The sequence below is a fragment of the Pan paniscus genome, chromosome 5 (assembly GCF_029289425.2).
Source record: "Pan paniscus chromosome 5, NHGRI_mPanPan1-v2.0_pri, whole genome shotgun sequence".
In the NCBI taxonomy this organism is placed as follows: domain Eukaryota; kingdom Metazoa; phylum Chordata; class Mammalia; order Primates; family Hominidae; genus Pan; species Pan paniscus.
In genome coordinates, this window is record NC_073254.2 from 50,393,724 (window position 1) to 50,411,020 (window position 17,297).

At 43.8% G+C, this 17,297-nt stretch overlaps 1 protein-coding gene and 1 long non-coding RNA gene across 23 annotated transcripts in view; one reads left to right on the top strand and one right to left on the bottom strand.

Annotated features, from left to right (window-relative positions):
• LOC134730496 (uncharacterized) overlaps positions 1–17,297 on the top strand; it is a 70,442-nt gene that overhangs the window by 8,167 nt on the left and 44,978 nt on the right. The gene's annotated exons all lie outside the window — the stretch shown is intronic.
• Positions 14,662–17,297, bottom strand: part of SLC26A8 (solute carrier family 26 member 8) — an 82,009-nt gene continuing 79,373 nt past the window's right edge. For all 22 annotated transcript variants that reach the window (XM_055113529.2, XM_063604860.1, XM_055113530.2 and 19 more), the window contains one exon: positions 14,662–16,205. In XM_055113529.2, the coding sequence (XP_054969504.2) occupies positions 15,765–16,205 (441 nt within the window). In that variant the 3' untranslated portion in view covers positions 14,662–15,764. The remainder of the gene's footprint in view (positions 16,206–17,297) is intronic.

A 17,297-nucleotide genomic window follows, 5' to 3' on the forward strand; every position in this document is an offset into this window, starting at 1 on the left:
TTTCCTGAGCAGTGTGTAAACCTCCCAGACTCTTACGTGACCCTTGAGAGACAAGCTCTATAAGGACTGTGATTTAACTTCTCCATCATGGCAGGCTCGGGGTCACACTGAAGTCAATTTAGGAAATACATAGAAATGGACAACATGGCTTACACATTTGAGATCTGATTTCTACTGGCTATGCAATGTTAAATCCATTTTTTTGTTTCCTTCTTTTAAATACTTTCCACCATACTTACCCTCATGACAGACATTTACACTTCAGCCCTTAGGCTGTGAGAAGCAAAGAAGGAAAAAAATAGGCCTTGCTCTGTAGGATTTAATAGCTAACTCTTATATAACAATTACTGGCTGGGTGCGATGGCTCATGCCTGTAATCCCAACACTTTGGGAGGCCGAGGTGAGCAGATCACGAGGTCAGGAGTTGGAGACCAGCCTGACTAACATGGTGAAACCCCGTCTCTACTAAAAAAACAAAAATTAGCCAGGCATGGTGGTGCCCACCTGTAATCCCAGCTATACAGGAGGCTGAGGCAGGAAAATCGCTAGAACCCGGGAGGCGGAGGTTGCAGTGAGCTGAGGTCATGCCACTGCACTCGAACCTGGGTGACAGAGCGAGACTCTGTCTCAAACAAACAACAACAACAAAATTACTATTTACTAGTCACTGTTGTCCCACAACCCTGAAACCCTACAAGATAGGTACTATTCTTTTAATCTCTGACAGGAAAAAACTAAGGCACAACCAAGATCATGCAAGGTAATAAGAGGCAAGGTTTTGAATCTGGGAAGTCAGACTCTGGAATTCATACTCTCAGCCACACACTATATTACCTACCCAGTGTAGTGGGGGATGGATAGATAAGTAAGTAATTAAATACAATGTACAATGGTAGATGCAGAAGCTACCCTGGAAGCACAAGAAAAGAGGCCCCGTCAGCTCAGGATTTATAGAGAGGCAAGGAAAGAGGCATCTCTTGGATGAGTGACACCTGGACAGAGTTGGAAAGCATGAGTAGGTATCAGCTGCACACAAAAGGGAGGAAAGAAAACTCCAGTCAGAGAAAACAGCATGGTATCACAGAGGTATAAAATGTAAGAGGGCCAGGCACAGTGGCTCACGCCTGTAATCCCAGCACTTTGGGAGGCTGAGACGGGAGGATTGCTTGAGGTCAGGAGTTTAGGACCAGCCTGCGCAACAAACTGAGACCTTGTCTCTACAAAAAAAAAAAAAAATTTAAATTGCTGTGCATACTGACAGGCACCTGGGGGCCCAGCTACTTGGGAGGCTGAGGCAGGAGGATTGCTTGAGCCCAGGAGGTTGTTGCAGTGACCCGTAATTGTGCCACTGTACTTCAGCTTGGGCGATAGAGTGAGACCCTCTCTCAAAAAAAACAAAACGTATATATATATACACACACACACACATACAATGCAAGCGGGGAGTGGTGAGAGATAGCTTGCCCACAAATATTTATGGGCCCCCTTCTTTTTTAGGCAGGTACTGTGTTTGGTGCTGGGGTAACAAATAGCAGGGATAGCACATCTAAGGAACTTGAACTTTCAAGCATTATGCTCCCTTAACCACTAAAATAATCTTAAAAACTAGCCCTAGGCAAAACACTCAACAAACCAGTAATGGAAAGGAATTTTCTCAACCTGATCAAGGTCATCTATGAAACACCCACAGCTAACATCATATTTAATGATGAAAGGCTGAATGCCCTCCCCCTAAGATCAGGAACCACAGGATGTCCACTCTCGCCACTCCTGTTCAGTACTGTGCTGGAGGTTCTAGCCAGAAACAATAGGCAAGAAAATTAAATAAAAGGCATACAGATTGGAAGGGAATTTGAAATTTTAAAATAAAGCTGTTATATCACAGTTTTGAATGTCATCCAATGGAATTTAAATATATATAGCAATTTGTTATGTACCATCATCCATTTATATAGAGAGATATATAAAGCAAAAGCACTCTTGGAACTATAAGAAATTCTACATTACTCCTTTTTCTCCTTGAACTTGTCTTTCTATTCCATTTTGTTCTCACAGAAGTTTATCCTCTGGTAATTTTATGCTTGAAAGTCTTTTATCCATCATCCTTTCATACTTCTCTGCCACACAAATGTGCATTTATGTGGAAATTTAATTTGTAAAAACATTTCCTCGGACCATAATCCTTCGAAAAGTTCCTTACCTATTATTACAAGTATTATTATTGCATGATTAATCAAAGTAACATATAGCATCATTTTTCAATAAATGAAATTTTATTGCAAATGCATTTCAGTGTGATGGTATGTGATTTTTCTCAATGAGTCCTGCATCATTCTATTCCTTTTCTTTTTTTATTAAGAAAACTTACATAAAACAAGTAGATGGGAATGAAAAGGGGTTTGCTATAGCAATAGCATTCAGTTCTTTTGGAACTGTTTCCAAATAATGTGCCAAAAATCACACAACAATCATAGTCCAAACTCATTTTAATGACCCATCAGCTGACAATTCCAGGAGGTCCTTATTCAATTTTGTTGGAAACAAATAATTGGAGGCTACCTAACTTACAAAAAGATGTGTTACTTGCTCATTAAAGTTCCTTACTTTTTTAATCCAGACACCAGTATTTCAGTATATTCCTTCGAGTGGACCCCTGGGAGATTTATACACCCACTGGCAATGCACCTGAGATTCACTGGGGGAGGGAGAGAGGCGTTTGTTTTTGGTTGTTTGTTTGCTTGCTACTTTTGTCTGCTCCACCACTCCTTGGAATGATAGCTCCATAAAGGCTGAGATGTTTGATTTTTGTTCACTGCTGTATCTCCAGGACATAGAAAGCTGTTGGATACCCTACCTACTTGATGCTTGATGAATGTATGTGGAATGTTATGAAAGAATGTAAAAACTACCTGTTTCTCGCTGTATGCTTTTGAGAGGTGACAGCGTGCTGGCAGTCCTCACAGCCCTCGCTTGCTCTCGGCGCCTCCTCTGCCTGGGCTCCCATTTTGGCGGCACTTGAGAAGCCCTTCAGCCCACCGCTGCACTGCGGGAGCCCCTTTGTGGGCTGGCCAAGACTGGAGCCGGCTCCCTCAGCTTGCAGGGAGGTGTGGAGGGAGAGGAGCGAGGGGGAACCGGGGCTGCACGCGGCGCTTTCGGGCCAGCTGGAGTTCCGGGTAGGCGTGGGCTTGGCGGGCCCTGCACTCGGAGCAGCCAGCCGGCCCTGCTGGCCCCGGACAATGAGGGGCTTAGCACCCAGGCCAGCGGCTTCGGAGGGTGTACTGGTTCCCCCAGCAGTGCCCAGCCCGCCGGCGCTGCGCTCGATTTCTCACCATGCCTTAGCTGTCTTCCTGCCGGGCAGGGCTCGGGACCAGCAGCCCGCCATGCCTGAGCCTCCCACCCACTCCATGAGCTCCTGTGCCGCCCGAGCCTCCCCAATGAGTGCCGCCCCCTGCTCCAGGGCGCCCAGTCCCATCGACCACCCAAGGGCTGAGGAGTGTGGGCACACGGCACCAGACTGGCAGGCAGCTCCACCTGCAGCCCTGGTGCGGGATCCACTGGGTGAAGCCAGCTGGGCTCCTGAGTCTGGTGGGGACGTGGAGAATCTTTATATCTAGCTCAGGGATTGTAAATACACCAATTGGCACTCTGTATCTAGCTCAAGGTTTGTAAACACACCAATCAGCACCCTGTGTCTAGCTCAGGGTTTGTAAATGCACCAATCGACACTTTGTATCTAGCTACTCTGGTGGGGCCTTGGAGAACCTTTGTGTCCACACTCTGTATCTAGCTAATCTAAGTGGGGACATGGAGAACCTTTGTGTCTAGCTCAGGGATTGTAAACGCACCAATCAGCGCCCTGTCAAAACAGACCACTCGGCTCTACCAATCAGCAGGATGTGGGTGGGGCCAGATAAGAGAATAAAAGCAGGCTGCCCTAGCCAACAGTGGCAACCTGGTCGGGTCCCCTTCCGCACTGTGGAAGCTTTGTTCTTTTGCTCTTTGCAATAAATCTTGCTACTGCTCACTCTTTGGGTCCACACTGCTTTTATGAGCTGTAACACTCACCGCAAAGGTCTGCAGCTTCACTCCTGAAGCCAGAGAGACCACAAGCCCACTGGGAGGAATGAACAACTCCAGATGCGCCGCCTTAAGAGCTGCAACATTCACCGCAAAGGTCTGCAGCTTCACTCCTGAGCCAGTGAGACCACGAACCCACCAGAAGGAAGAAACTCCGAACACATCTGAACATCAGAAGGAACAAACTCCAGACGCGCCACCTTAAGAGCTGTAACACTCACGGCGAGGGTCGGCGGCTTCATTCCGGACGCACTTTGAGCGGGCAAAGAGACAGAGGCACCCAGTGCTGCACTGATTTGGGTTTCTCCGTCCAAAGGCACCAAAAAGTCACCTTTCTCCAAATCAAAGATGCAGCGTGGAGCAGAGAAAAGGCCTAATCTTTGGAATCAAACCTGGGTTTGAAGTCTGACAGTGACATTGAATAGCTGTAATTTTGGGGCAAACTCCTGGTCTTAGATTCTTCCCATGTGTAAAAAGAATAATTGGCCCTCCTTCCAGGAGAGGCAGAGGAGGAAGTGACCATGAAATATGATAATGCTCATCAGGTATCTGCACCATTTCATGCACTCATTGGTGTGAGTTGTCCTTCATTCCAACTCTGCCTCTTTCCTCCTTGGTGGCACCACCCTTGCCTCTAACCAGCCCAGAAATTTATACTACTGGGTTCATCCTAAACCCTTGCTGCTGTAGATGCTAAGCAGCAGACAAAATGTTAGATTTAGGGGTTTTGGTGGAAACTAGGGCAGAGGGAAAATGTACCCTCATCTCCTCATTTAGAAAATGGGGGTAATAGGCTGGGTGTGGTGGCTCATGCCTGTAATCCAAGCACTTTGGGAGGCGGAGGCAGGTGGATCATCTGAGGTCAAGAGTTCGAGACCAGCCTGGCCAACATGGTGAAACCCCGTCTCTACTAAAAATACAAAAATTAGGCCCAGTGCTGTGGCTCACTCCTGTAATCCCAGAACTTTGGGAGGTTGAGGTGGGTGGATCACCTGAGGTCAGGAGTTCAAGACCAACCTGGCCAACATAATGAAACCCCGTCTCCACTAAAAATACAAAAATTAGCCAGGCATGGTGGTGCACGCCTATAATCCCAGCTACTCGGGAGGCTAAGGCAGAAGAATTGCTTGAACCGGGAGGCAGAGCTTGCAGTGAGCCGAGATCGCACCATTGCGCTCCTGCCTGGGTGACAGAGCAAGACTCCCTCTCAAAAAAAAAAAAAAAAAAAAAAAAATGGGGTAATAACAGCCCTACCTCAGGATTTTTGTGCAGGTTAATGTGTTGACTTGCATGAAGTGCTTTGAACAGAGCTTAACACACAGCCAAGGGTTGATAAATGGGTGTTATTCTATTTTGGCCTGCCTGTAGGCCGCTGATAAAAACACATGTGTTATCTGGAAGAGAGGGGGCAGCCCAGCATAATTGTGGAGTGAGAGAGTAGGAATTTTCTCAGATGCTCTGTCTCCTATGCATCTTTTATAACATGCATTGAGATCTCACAGAGGCAGATACTACAGGTGGAATGAAAACCAGTGGTCAAGTTTCAGGGGATGTAGCAGGTTAAGGGCACCGTGGGTGTCTGTGACCAGAAGAGCCACATGCTTCCCTCAAGCCCCCTATCCACAGGACTTCCCCAATGCCCCCAGCAGAGGGTGAGGTAAAGTCCTGTCCTGCCTCCTCCATATCCTCACAGCCCTCTTCTCTGAAACAACTTGGTCAGTGCACCCAGCGTTATAGTCCCTGAGTTGCATGCACTCTCCCCCTCAGCCTGTGACTTCTTCCAGAGAAGGAACTCATGTTGTAAAACCCCAGACAGGCATAAGGCTGAGTACAAAGCAAGCACTCAAATATTCCTTAAGTGAAGAAATCTGGAGGTAAACTGCTGATGTCACAGGTTGGCCAAGGACAGCCTTCCCTGGGACTGGAGAGGCAGCTTCCTAAAACAATTGGAGAGGGTAAGGGAATGGCCATAGTTTCTGTCGACTCCCCTGGCAGTTTCTCAAGTTTATTAAACCTAAGGAAAGGATGCTGGAAACAAACATGTAGGTCTGGAGCTGCCTAGAGGGCTGTGTCCAGGTATGGGGAGCTGGCCCCACTTCCCAAGTTGTTTATCTTAATTTCCTTGAGAATAAGAAATACATGTTAGGATGTGTTATTTTTCTTTTAGATTTAAACAAGGCACCTCATGATTTGCTGGATTTTTTTTAAAGTTCTATAAGACTGGGAAGGGGGAAAGGGGAATTCCTCCACTATTATGGCAAAGTCTATGCTTTATAGTAAAGCAAAAACCCCAGAATGTTAACAGAGTTTATCTGTAGGCAGGAGAGTTTATCTGTACAGGAGATTCGCTTTTCCCCTACTTTTCTGTGTCTCAGAATATTTGCTCTTTGGAGAAATCTATAAGATACAGAAAAGGAGGAGAATAATACTTGCTCTTTAAGGAAATTATAGATGAGAGCCACCATTCCTGGCCACTGTAGCTTTTCTTTCTTAATTAATTTTTGAGTTGTACATATCACATTATATTGTAGTGTATTCTGTCCATCTATCTTGTTCAGATTATGGAGATCTTCAGGGTAAGGACTATCTTGAATATTTGATCCAAACATGCATGGATGAATAAGAGAATAAATGCATGGGTAGGTAAATGAATGAATGAATAAAAAGATTCAGGTATATAAAAAACTGTTTTTTAGGCCATATTCAGATAGAGAGGAGTGAGCAGTAAGTCAAAATTAATTTGTCAAGTCTTTTTTTTTCTTTGATGATACACACAAACCACTTTTTGGAGTTATCAGTCTGAAGCTGAGAGACCTCAGAACTCAGCAATATGCATTTCATCCTCAAGCTCATTCATCTCTCAGCAATTTTAGGTCGCCATCTTTTCTCTTTTCTTTTCTCTTCTCTTCTCTTTTCTTTCGACCAAGTCTTGCTCTGTCGCCTAAGCTGGAGTGCCATAGTGTGAACTCAGCTCACTGCAACCTCTGCCTCTGGGGTTCAAGCGATTCTCCTACTTTAGCCTCCCGAGTAGCTGGAACTACAGGTGCGTACGTACCACCATGCCTGAGTAACTTTTAAAAGTTTTTAGTAGAGATGGAGTTTTGCCATGATGGCCAGGCTGGTCTCAAACTCCTGGCTTCAAGTGATCCATCCTCCGACCTCAGCCTTCCAAAGTGCTGGGATTACAGGCATGAGCCACCACACGCAGCCCGTATTTTTTTTCTTTCAGAACTTAAAAGATGTCATCCTAAAAGAGTCTTCTGGCTTTCATGGGAAAGTTTAGCAATCAGTGTTCTTGCTGTTCTCCTGTAAGTATGGGTCTTCTTTCTCAGCTTTGTGTAAGATTTACTGTTTATCTTTGGTTTTCAGCAACTTGGCTATTATATGCCTACACTTGGTTTCTAATTTATCGTGCTTGTCAGCCTTCTTGAATCTTTGAACGATCTTTCCTGTTTTGGCAAATTGCCAGTCACTATAGTTTCAGAAATTGCTTTCCCTATTCTTTTCTCTGTTTCTGGAACTCCTATAAGATATATATTAGGGGGCCAGGCACGATGGCTCACACCTATAATCCCAGCATTTTGGGAGGCTGAGGTGGGCAGATCACAAGGTCAGGAGTTTGAGACCAGCCTGGCCAACATGGTGAAACCCTGTCCCTACTAACAATACAAAAATTAGCCAGGCATGATGGTGCGCACCTGTAGTCCCAGCTGCTCGGGAGGCTGAGGCAGGAGAATTCCTTGAACCCAGGAGGCGGAGGTTGCAGTGAGCTGAGATCGTGCCACTGCACTCCAGCCTGGGTGACAGAGTGAGACTTTGTCTCAAAAAAAAAAAAAAAAAGATATATATTAGGCCATTTGACTTTGTCCTACATGTCTTGAATGCTCTCTTCTGTTTTGTTTTGTTTTTTCATTTTTTTCTCTATGTGCTTCATTTAGAATATTTTCTGTTTACTGTCTCAGTTATCTAATCCTATGTTTTGCTGTGTTTAGTCTGTTAAATTCATCTGATAAGTTTTTATTTTCTAATACTTCATATTTCAGTTCTAGAATGCCCATTTGATTCTTTTTCTATAGGTTACAATTCTCTTTTGAAATTATCTATCTTTCCATTTTGCCCAGCTTTTACTCTACTTCAACATCCTTATAATCATTATTTTGAAGTCCTTGACTGCTAATTCTAACACCTGGATCATCTATGGGACTGCTTCTATTATATAATTTTTTCTCAATTATCAGATACTTTTCCTGCCTCTTCATGTGCTTTGTGATTGTTTCTAACTATATGCTGGATGTTGTTTAAAAACATAAACTGAAGTCAATGTTACTGCCCCCAAGATAAGATATACTCTTTTTTTCTATTTGCCTAATAAGGCAAATAAGGTGAGGCAGTTATCATCTCAATTCAATCAGGAATTGAGCTATGCTCTGGCATTGGTTAGACTCAGCCCACCTCTGATTTTAAATGTTTCAAGGGGAAGACTCTTTGTGTGCTTATGGCCTGTTTCCATAGTGGTACCTTGTCTCCTAAGCATTTTCGGACTGTAGGAAACTTCATTTTGCCTTTGCAGGCCAATCTCTAGTCTCCTGAGTGGCCCTGGCACTCAGCAGATGTCTTGAGTAGAACAGCAGTCAGTTGGTTGTGACAGCCCATGTGCTATCAGAAGCTTCACTGTGCCTAAGGAAAGCCTGATCTTTAGCACTTACCCAAACTCAGCAAATAACCCTGATATGGTTTGGCTCTGTGTCCCCACTCAAATCTTATCTTGTAGCTCCCATAATTCCCACATGTTGTGGGAGGGACCTGGTGGAAGATGATTGAATTGGGGGGGTGGGTCTTTCCTGTACTATTCTTGTGATAGTGAATGGGTCTCATGAGATCTGATGGTTTTAGAAAATGGGAGTTGCCCTGCACAAACTCTCTCTTTACCTGCTGCCATCCATGTAAGATGTGGTTTGCTCCTCCTTGCCCTCTGTCTTAATCTTGAGGCTTCTCTAGCTATGTGGAACTGTGAGTTCTCCATTAAACCTCTTTCCTTTGTAAATGGTCCAGTCTCAGGTATGTCTTTTGCAGTGTAAAAACAGACTAATACAAACCCCTAAGAAAGAAAATGGCCAATAATCTCAACTTCCCTGGGAAGGAATCTTTTCTCTCTTAAGTTTTAGTTCTTTTAATCTTCTTTGCTTCTACAGCTCTCCAATATCTTTCAAAATATGATTTTTATAATTCATTCATTTTTTCACTTTTTTTTTTTTTTAAAGAGACAGGGTCTCACCATGTTGCCCAGGCTGGTCTCGAGTTCCTGAGCTCAAGTGATCCTCCTGCCTAAACCTACCAAAGTGTTGGGATTACATGCATGAGCCATGATGCCCAGCTCATGTTTTTCCTCTGGATGTAAAGTGATAAACTGTAACTTCCTACTACATTTTACTCAAAAGTAGAAGTTTTCTTATGTTCTTTTCCAGTTAATTAGTTCACATAGGATTCAAACAAGGTCCATGCATTGCACGTAGTTGATATAACGCTTAAGTCTCCTGGTTTATAGGTTCCTCCTCCCTCTTTGTTTTTGTTGTTGTTATGTTTGTTTTTCATCTTTTTTTTTTTTTTTTTTTTTTAATATGTGGTCTTTCTATGTTGCCCAGGCTGGTCTCTAACTCCTGGGCTCAAGTGATCCTCCTGTGTCAGCCTCCCAAGTTGCTGGGACTATAGGCACATACCACCATGCCCAGCTGTTTTTCATCTTAGTTGTTAAAGAAACTGGTTCATTTGTTCCTTTGAATTTTCTGGATTCTACTAATTAGATTCTCCTAGTGTTATTTAACATGTTCCTCTGCTCCTTGTATTTACTACAATCTACCAGATCTAGAGGACTGATAATATTCAGGTTCAATTTTTTGGCATAATTACTTTATAGATGGTACTATGTCGAGTCGGCCCTCCATATTCATGAGTTCCACGTCTGCAGATTCAACCAAGCAGGTATAAAAAATATTTGGGGGCGGGTTGTGGTGGCTCACACCTGTAATCCCACCACTTTGGGAGGCTGACATGGGAAGATCACTTGAGGCCAGGAGTTCAAGACTGGCCTGGGCAACATAGCAAGACCCTGTCTTTACAAAAATAAAAGAACAGGCCCAGCTGCAAAACTAAAAAATTATTTAAAAAATAGGCCCAGCTAAACCCAACCTAAATTGCAGAATTATTAGCAAATCCATGATTATTGTTTTAAGCTACTAAATTTTGGGGTGGTTTGTTACGCAGCAATAGATTACTAAAACACATAGTATCTAGGATATGGTGAGCATTCCAATAAATGTTTAATTAAATTTTAAGAGATTAGATGGGTAATTTGACTAGTCTGCCCTCGTGGTCCTTCCAACCACTGAAATTCTATGGCCCTGATAATACCTTGGATTATGCCATTATTCTCTACCTCTGCTAATGAGTCACATCTGGATGCAATATAGTTGAGTCCTTGGACTTTGTGACACTTAACACATATAGAGACAGCTACCTGGGGTCACTTTATTTTTTGACAGTCTCTTTCAAACCGACTTTTTTGCAGTACTGTGGAATCCACTTAGATATTCACATATGAAAATCATACCTCAACCGCCATTTACTGTAGAACACAAGCTGTTTTGAGGGAAAGTAATGGAAGTATTTGTGCTTCCAAGACATTTGTACTTTCCAACTTATTCTTTACCCATTTTGCAGCCTTTAGAATTTTTCTCCAGTTTCTTATTAGAGAGAGAAAACCATGATGACCATGCTGCAAGAAGTGAGCTAACTAATCCAAACTATACCATTTGGTAAAGTTTGAAATGGCTTAGAATTTTGGGTGATCTGCATGTTGGAAGACTTAGCCTTTGAATTGTTAATCACTTTACCCTTTCTTTAGTGCTGTACTATTTACGATGAGTTAATCAATTTTCCTTATTTGATTACTTTGGGAGGGGCTCAATGCTATGGGTTTATACCAGAATATTTTTAAAAGACGGAGTATAGTCCAAGCATCTGGTTGGTCTTTCTGAGGTCATGCATCAAAGCCAATATTTTACCATTAATATGGTTTGGCTCTGTGTCTCCATCCAAATCTCATCTTGAATTGTAATCCGAATTGCAGTTGCCATATGGGAGGGACCTGGTGGGAGGTGATTGGATCATGGGGGCAGTTTCCCCCATGCTGTTCTCGTGATAGTGAGTTCTCACGAGAGCTGGTGGTTTTAAAAGTGTTTGGCAGCTCCCCTTTTGCTCTCTCCTGCCACCTTGTGAAGAAGGTGCCTGCTTCCTCTTTGCCTTCCACCATGATTGTAAGTTTCCTGAGGGCTCCCCAGTCATGTGGAACTGTGAGTCAATTAAACCTCCTGATATGGTTTAGCTGTGTCCCCACCAAATCTCAACTTTAATTGTGTCTCCCAGAATTCCCGCGTGTTGTGGGAGGGTCCCAGGGGGAGGTAATTGAATCATGGGGGCCAGTCTTTCCTGTGCTATTCTTGTGATAGTGAATAAGTCTCACAGGATCTGATGGTTTTATCAGGGATTTCTGCTTTTGCTTCCTCTTCATTTTCTCTTGCCACCGCCATGTAAGAAGTGCCTTTTGCCTCCTTCCATGATTCTGAAGCCTCCCAAGCCATGTGGAACTGTAAATTCAGTTAAACCTCTTTTTCTTCTCAGTCTCAGATATGTCTTTACCAGCAGCATGAAAACGGACTAATACAGTAAATTGGTACCAGTAGAGTGGGTTGCTGCTGAAAAGATACCTGAAAATGTAGAAGCAACTTTGGAACTGGGTAACAGGCAGAGGTTGGAACAGTTTGGAGGGCTCAGAAGAAGACAAGAAAATGTGGGAAAATTTGGAACTCCCTAGAGACTTGTTGAATGACTTTGCCCAAAATGCTGATAGTGATATGAACAATAAAGTCCAGGCTGAGGTGGTCTCAGATGGAGATGAGGAACTTGTTGGGAATTGGAACAAAGGTGACACTTGTTATGTTTTAACAAAGAGACTGGTGGCATTTTGCCCCCGCCCTGGAGATTTGTGGAACTTTGAACTTGACAGAGATGATTTAGGGTATCCGGCAGAAGAAATTTCTAAGCAGCAAAGCATTCAAGAGGTGACTTGAGTACTGTTAAAGGCCTTCAGTTTTATAAAAGAAGCAAAGCATACAAGTTCAGAAAATTTGCAGCCTGACAATGTGATAGAAAAGAAAAACCAATTTTCTGGAGAGAAATTCAAGCTGGCAGCAGAAGTAGCAAGGAGCCTAATGTTAATCCCCAAGACCATGGGGAAAATGTCTCCAGGCCACGTCAGAGACCTTCACAGCAGCCCCTCCAATCACAGGCCTGGAGGCCCAGGAAGAAAATGTGGTTTCATGGGTCGGACCCAGGTCCCTGTGCTGTGCGCAGCCTAGGGACTTGGTGCCCCGTGTCCCAGCTGCCCTGGTCATGGCCAAAAGGGGCCAACATAGAGCTCGAGCTGTGGCTTCAGAGGGTGGAAGCCCCAAACCTTGGCAGCTTCCACATGGTGTTGAGCCTGTGGGTGCACAGAAGTCAAGAATGGAGGTTTGGGAACCTCTGCCTAGGTTTCAGAAGATTTGTGGAAATGCCTGGATGCCTAGGCAAAAGATTGCTGTAGGGGCGGGGCCCTCATGGAAAATCTCTGCTAGGGCAGTGCAGAAGGGAAATGTGGGGTTGGAGCCCCCACACAGAGTCCCTACTGGGGCACTGTCTAGTGGAGCTGTGAGAATAGGGCCAACATCCCCCAGACCCCGGAATGGTAGATCCACTGACAGCTTGCACTGTGCACCTGGAAAAGCTACAGACACTCAACACTAGCCCATGAATGCAGCCAGGAGGGAGGCTGTACCCTGCAAAGCCACAGGGGTGGGGCTGCCCAAGACCATGGGAACCCACCTCTTACATAACCTGGATGTGAGACCTGGAGTCAAAGGAGATCATTTTGGAGCTTTGAAATTTGACTGCCCCACCGGATTTTGGGCTTGCATGGGCCCTGTACACCCTTTGTTTTGGCCAATTTCTCCCATTTGGAATGGCTGTATTTACCCAATACCTGTACTCCCATTATATCTAGGAAGTAACTAGCTTGCTTTCGATTTTATAGGCTCATAGGCGGAAGGGACTTGCCTTGTCTCAGATGAGACTTTGGACTGTGGACTTTTGTGTTAATGCTGAAATGCGTTAAGACTTTGGGGGACTGTTGGTAAGCCATGACTTGTTTTGAAACTTGAGGACATGAGATTTAGAGGGGTCGGGGTGGAATGATTTGTTTGGGAGCTGTGTCCCGACCAAATCTCAACTTTAATTATATCTCCCAGAATTCCCACATGTTGTGGGAGGGACCCAGGGGAGGTAATTGGATCATGGGGGCTGATCTTTCCCATGCTATTCTCATGATAGTGAATAGTCTCACGAGATCTGATGGTTTTATCAGGGGTTTCTGCTTTTGCTTCTTCCTCATTTTCTCTTGCCGCCACCATGTAAGAAGTGCCTTTCACCTCCCACCATGATTCTGAGGCCTCCCAAGCCATGTGGAACTGTAAGTTCAATTAAACCTCTTTTTCTTCCCAGTCTCAGATATGTCTTTATCAGCAGCATGAAAATGATCTAATACACCTCCTTTCTTTATAAATTACCTGGTTTCAGGTAGTATCTTTATAGCAGAGTGAAAACAGACTAATACAGCCTTGTTGCAGTTGTGGCAGAAAGGACCCAAGTCTAGACTCTATGACTTAATGGTGCAAGTGTCAGAAGCCATTGATTCTGTGTTTACAGACTTTACTCTAATGGATACATGGGACTAGAAGGGAACTGGAGTGAGAAGGCAGCAGCCCGCAGAAACTGGGCTCTCTGTGCACTTCTTAGTCTCCTGTTATAAATGTGAAATGTTTCCTTGGCTTTGGCAGATTTCTGTGCCTGTCCCTGCCATCCTGACAACTTATTCCTGGTTTGACATTTCTAGTTGAGCCCTTGGTATCATAGCCTCCATCTAGTTGTGCCCCAGGATATTCAGCTTCTGTTCTCATCCATGGCCACCGCTCTTGGTCTCCCATTTGGTCCTGCTCTTCTAGCAGTCATTGGAACTTGCTTTAAGCCTATCTCCTACTCATCCTTCAGATCTCAAGTCATATGTCATTGCCTTAGGAAGAACTTCCTTGAGACTCAAGACTAGGTCAGGTCTCTTGATACATGCCCCAAGAGTTTCTTGTGTTTCACCTTCACAATTTGTAATTTATTGCTTTTCACAATTTGTAATTATTTTTGTCATCTGTTCTATACTCATCCTATATCTTCAGCACCTGGGACAGTGCTTAGCACAGAGTAGGTGTTCAATGAATGTGTTCAGTAAACATGAAACAATGAAGCTTGTGACTTCGGCCCCTACCTCTTTTTGTATTTACAAGGTCATATTGCACATTATATCTCAGTTTATGCATGTATAAATTAGGATAATATTATTTTACCTACCTCACAGTTCAAGGTGCTATGCATGTAGCAGATGCATGTAACAAAATGCTTGTAGAATGAGTGAATGCATGTGCTATCTCTATGATAGAAGAAATCTATATTTTAACTAAGATTTATTTCACTTAACAAGAGAAATGGAGTACCCAAACAGGAGGACTCATGTTTTTTGAGCTGGAAATAAAATTCAGGATTTCATATACCTTTGCCCAGGGGTCTATATTTTTATTCTGGTCATACTTTAATACTAGACATATTTTAAATGGGGAAGGGGGAAATTTTTTGAATGGATTTGGACAAAACTAGTAATGATTGACTTTTCCAACTTCTAGGCTGGTTGTGGCTGTCACAGATTTTAACTCCTCAGTGCACCAAGAGTACAGATTCCAAATTGCCTATATCTTAAAAACTTGTAAGAAAGAAGCAATGGTGAATGTGAATCTGAACACCAGGGAGAGTTCCAGAAAGGGAATTCCCATCAGTTGGTACTACTAATTGGCCTTATGAAACCAGTGGCAGGATAAGATCTTGACCTCTGAGAATGACAGCAAAAGTGCTCTCAGCTTAGCAGGACCTGGCACTACAAGTCTCACAGGCTGGCTTACCTTTGGCCTGGATTAACCTGCCTGTTTTCCCCATTTCCCCTATCAGTACAGGGAAAATACCTTGCATATAAAATACAAATGCTACTTAATTTTTCTTTTTCTTGTTCATCTCTTCTCCACGATGTCCACTCCCTTCCAGGATCCCTCCCATTTGACATTTCCTTCAGGATACAGAATACAGAGAAGGGAGAAGGTGCAGGAAGGATCCAAATGTTACTAGAGTTATACATTTTATTTGAGCTTCATCTCTTTGGAGAAAGGGGAACAGGGATGAGAGGATTAAGTTAGAGATGGTCTGGCACAAAGCCCAGATATGCGGGGTGTGTGAAGAAGGAAATTCATGACTAGAATATATGCTGAAGGTGAAATGAGGGGAGCCTGGATAGGGAATTCAGAGATAATTGTTGGCATTTAGTAATGTGATTTGGGAGTATGATCCCAGCGCAGAGCAAGGAAGAAGGCTGGCAGGTAGTAGGAGTCACAGTCAGGAAGGAAGTACTGCTAGTTCGTATCCAGTCTAGGTCTCTGGACAATTGACCCCTTTTTGGGTAGGAGGATTTGCCAGCATTATCTGACCCCTTATTTCTAGTTCATCTCCTAGACATCTTCATTGCTGTTGCCCTCCGGTGAGTATGAATCCATAGGATGGCGTCTCCTCTCCACTGACCACGTCCGAGTCTGAGTCTGAGACTGGGTGGAAGCCATAGACGGATGATACATAGGCCAGTAACGCTGCTGAAGAAAAGTGTGAGCTCTTGGCCTAGATTTAGGGTTGGGCTCCATCTCAGGCTCAGTCTCAGGCTGGGGCTCCATCTCGGTCTGGGTCTTGGTCTCGGTCTCAGCCTTGGGCTCCATTTCAGGCTCCAGCTCCCGATCCAGGTCTAGGTCCAGACCCAGCCCAGCCTCTTGTTCTGATTCCAACTCCAAATCCAACTCCAACTCCTCTTCTACAGGCTGTTGGATCTTGATGAAGCCTGGACTTACATTTTTTTGGCTTCCTAGAAAACTGCTGCTCATTTTATATCTTGAATTGTCATTCTGAAATACAATTAGGTGGATTAAAATTTCTAATTAAATTTAACCTTCTGCTGAACGCAGTGGCTCATACCTCTAATCCCAGCACTTTGAGAGGCTGGGGCAGGAGAATCGCTTTAGCCCAGGAGTTCAAGGCCAGCCTGGGCAACATAGTGAAACTTCTATCTTAACAAATAATAATAATAATAATAATAATAATTATTATTATTATTTAAAAAACTAGTTGGGCATGATGGCGCATGCCTGTAGTCCTAGCTACTCAGGAGGCTGAGGCAGGAGGATTGCTTGAGGCTGAGACTGCAGTGAGCTGTGTTTGCACCGCTGCACTCCAGCCTGAGCAACACAGTGAGACTTTGTCTCAAAAAACAAACAAACAAAAAAACCCAGAATTTTAATTTTTGAGCAGTCAAGGAATTTCAGAATACAACAGGACTTAAGGTACCAGAACCATGGGTTCCTTGCAGAGTAGAAAATATTTCTTGCCTAAATCTACTTTTCTGTTTATTATTATTATTAATTTTGACACAGAGTCTTGCTCTGTTGCCCAGGCTGGAGTGCAGTGGCATGATCTTGGCTCACTGCAACCTCTACTTCCCGAATTCAAGTGATTCTCTTGCCTCAGCCTCCCAAGTAGTTGGGACTACAGATATGCACCACCACGACTGGCTAATTTTTGTATTTTTAGTAGAGACAGGGTTTCACCATGTTGGCCCGGCTGGTCTCGAACTCCTGAGCTCAAGTGATCCACCTGCCTCGGCCTCCCAAAGTGCTGGGATTACAGGCATGAGCCACTGCGCCCAACCTTTATTTATTTTTCATTAAAATTTTTTTTTAATTTTCTTTAAAATGACAATGACATCATCCATAAATCTGCTTTTCAACTTCTTTCTACCTTCTGGTTTCTCAGTTACTCACTATTCTTCAGACTCAATCAATTTCCAACTTAGAATTTCTCTGGCTTTTCTAGCTAGACCGGATTTCATGACCAACCATTTAAAACAGCAATGGACTTAACAACATTCTGAAACATCTTGTCTTCTTGATCTTACTTGTCTTGCCAACCCCCAGTGCAATCCTTGACAGGGCATATAAGGC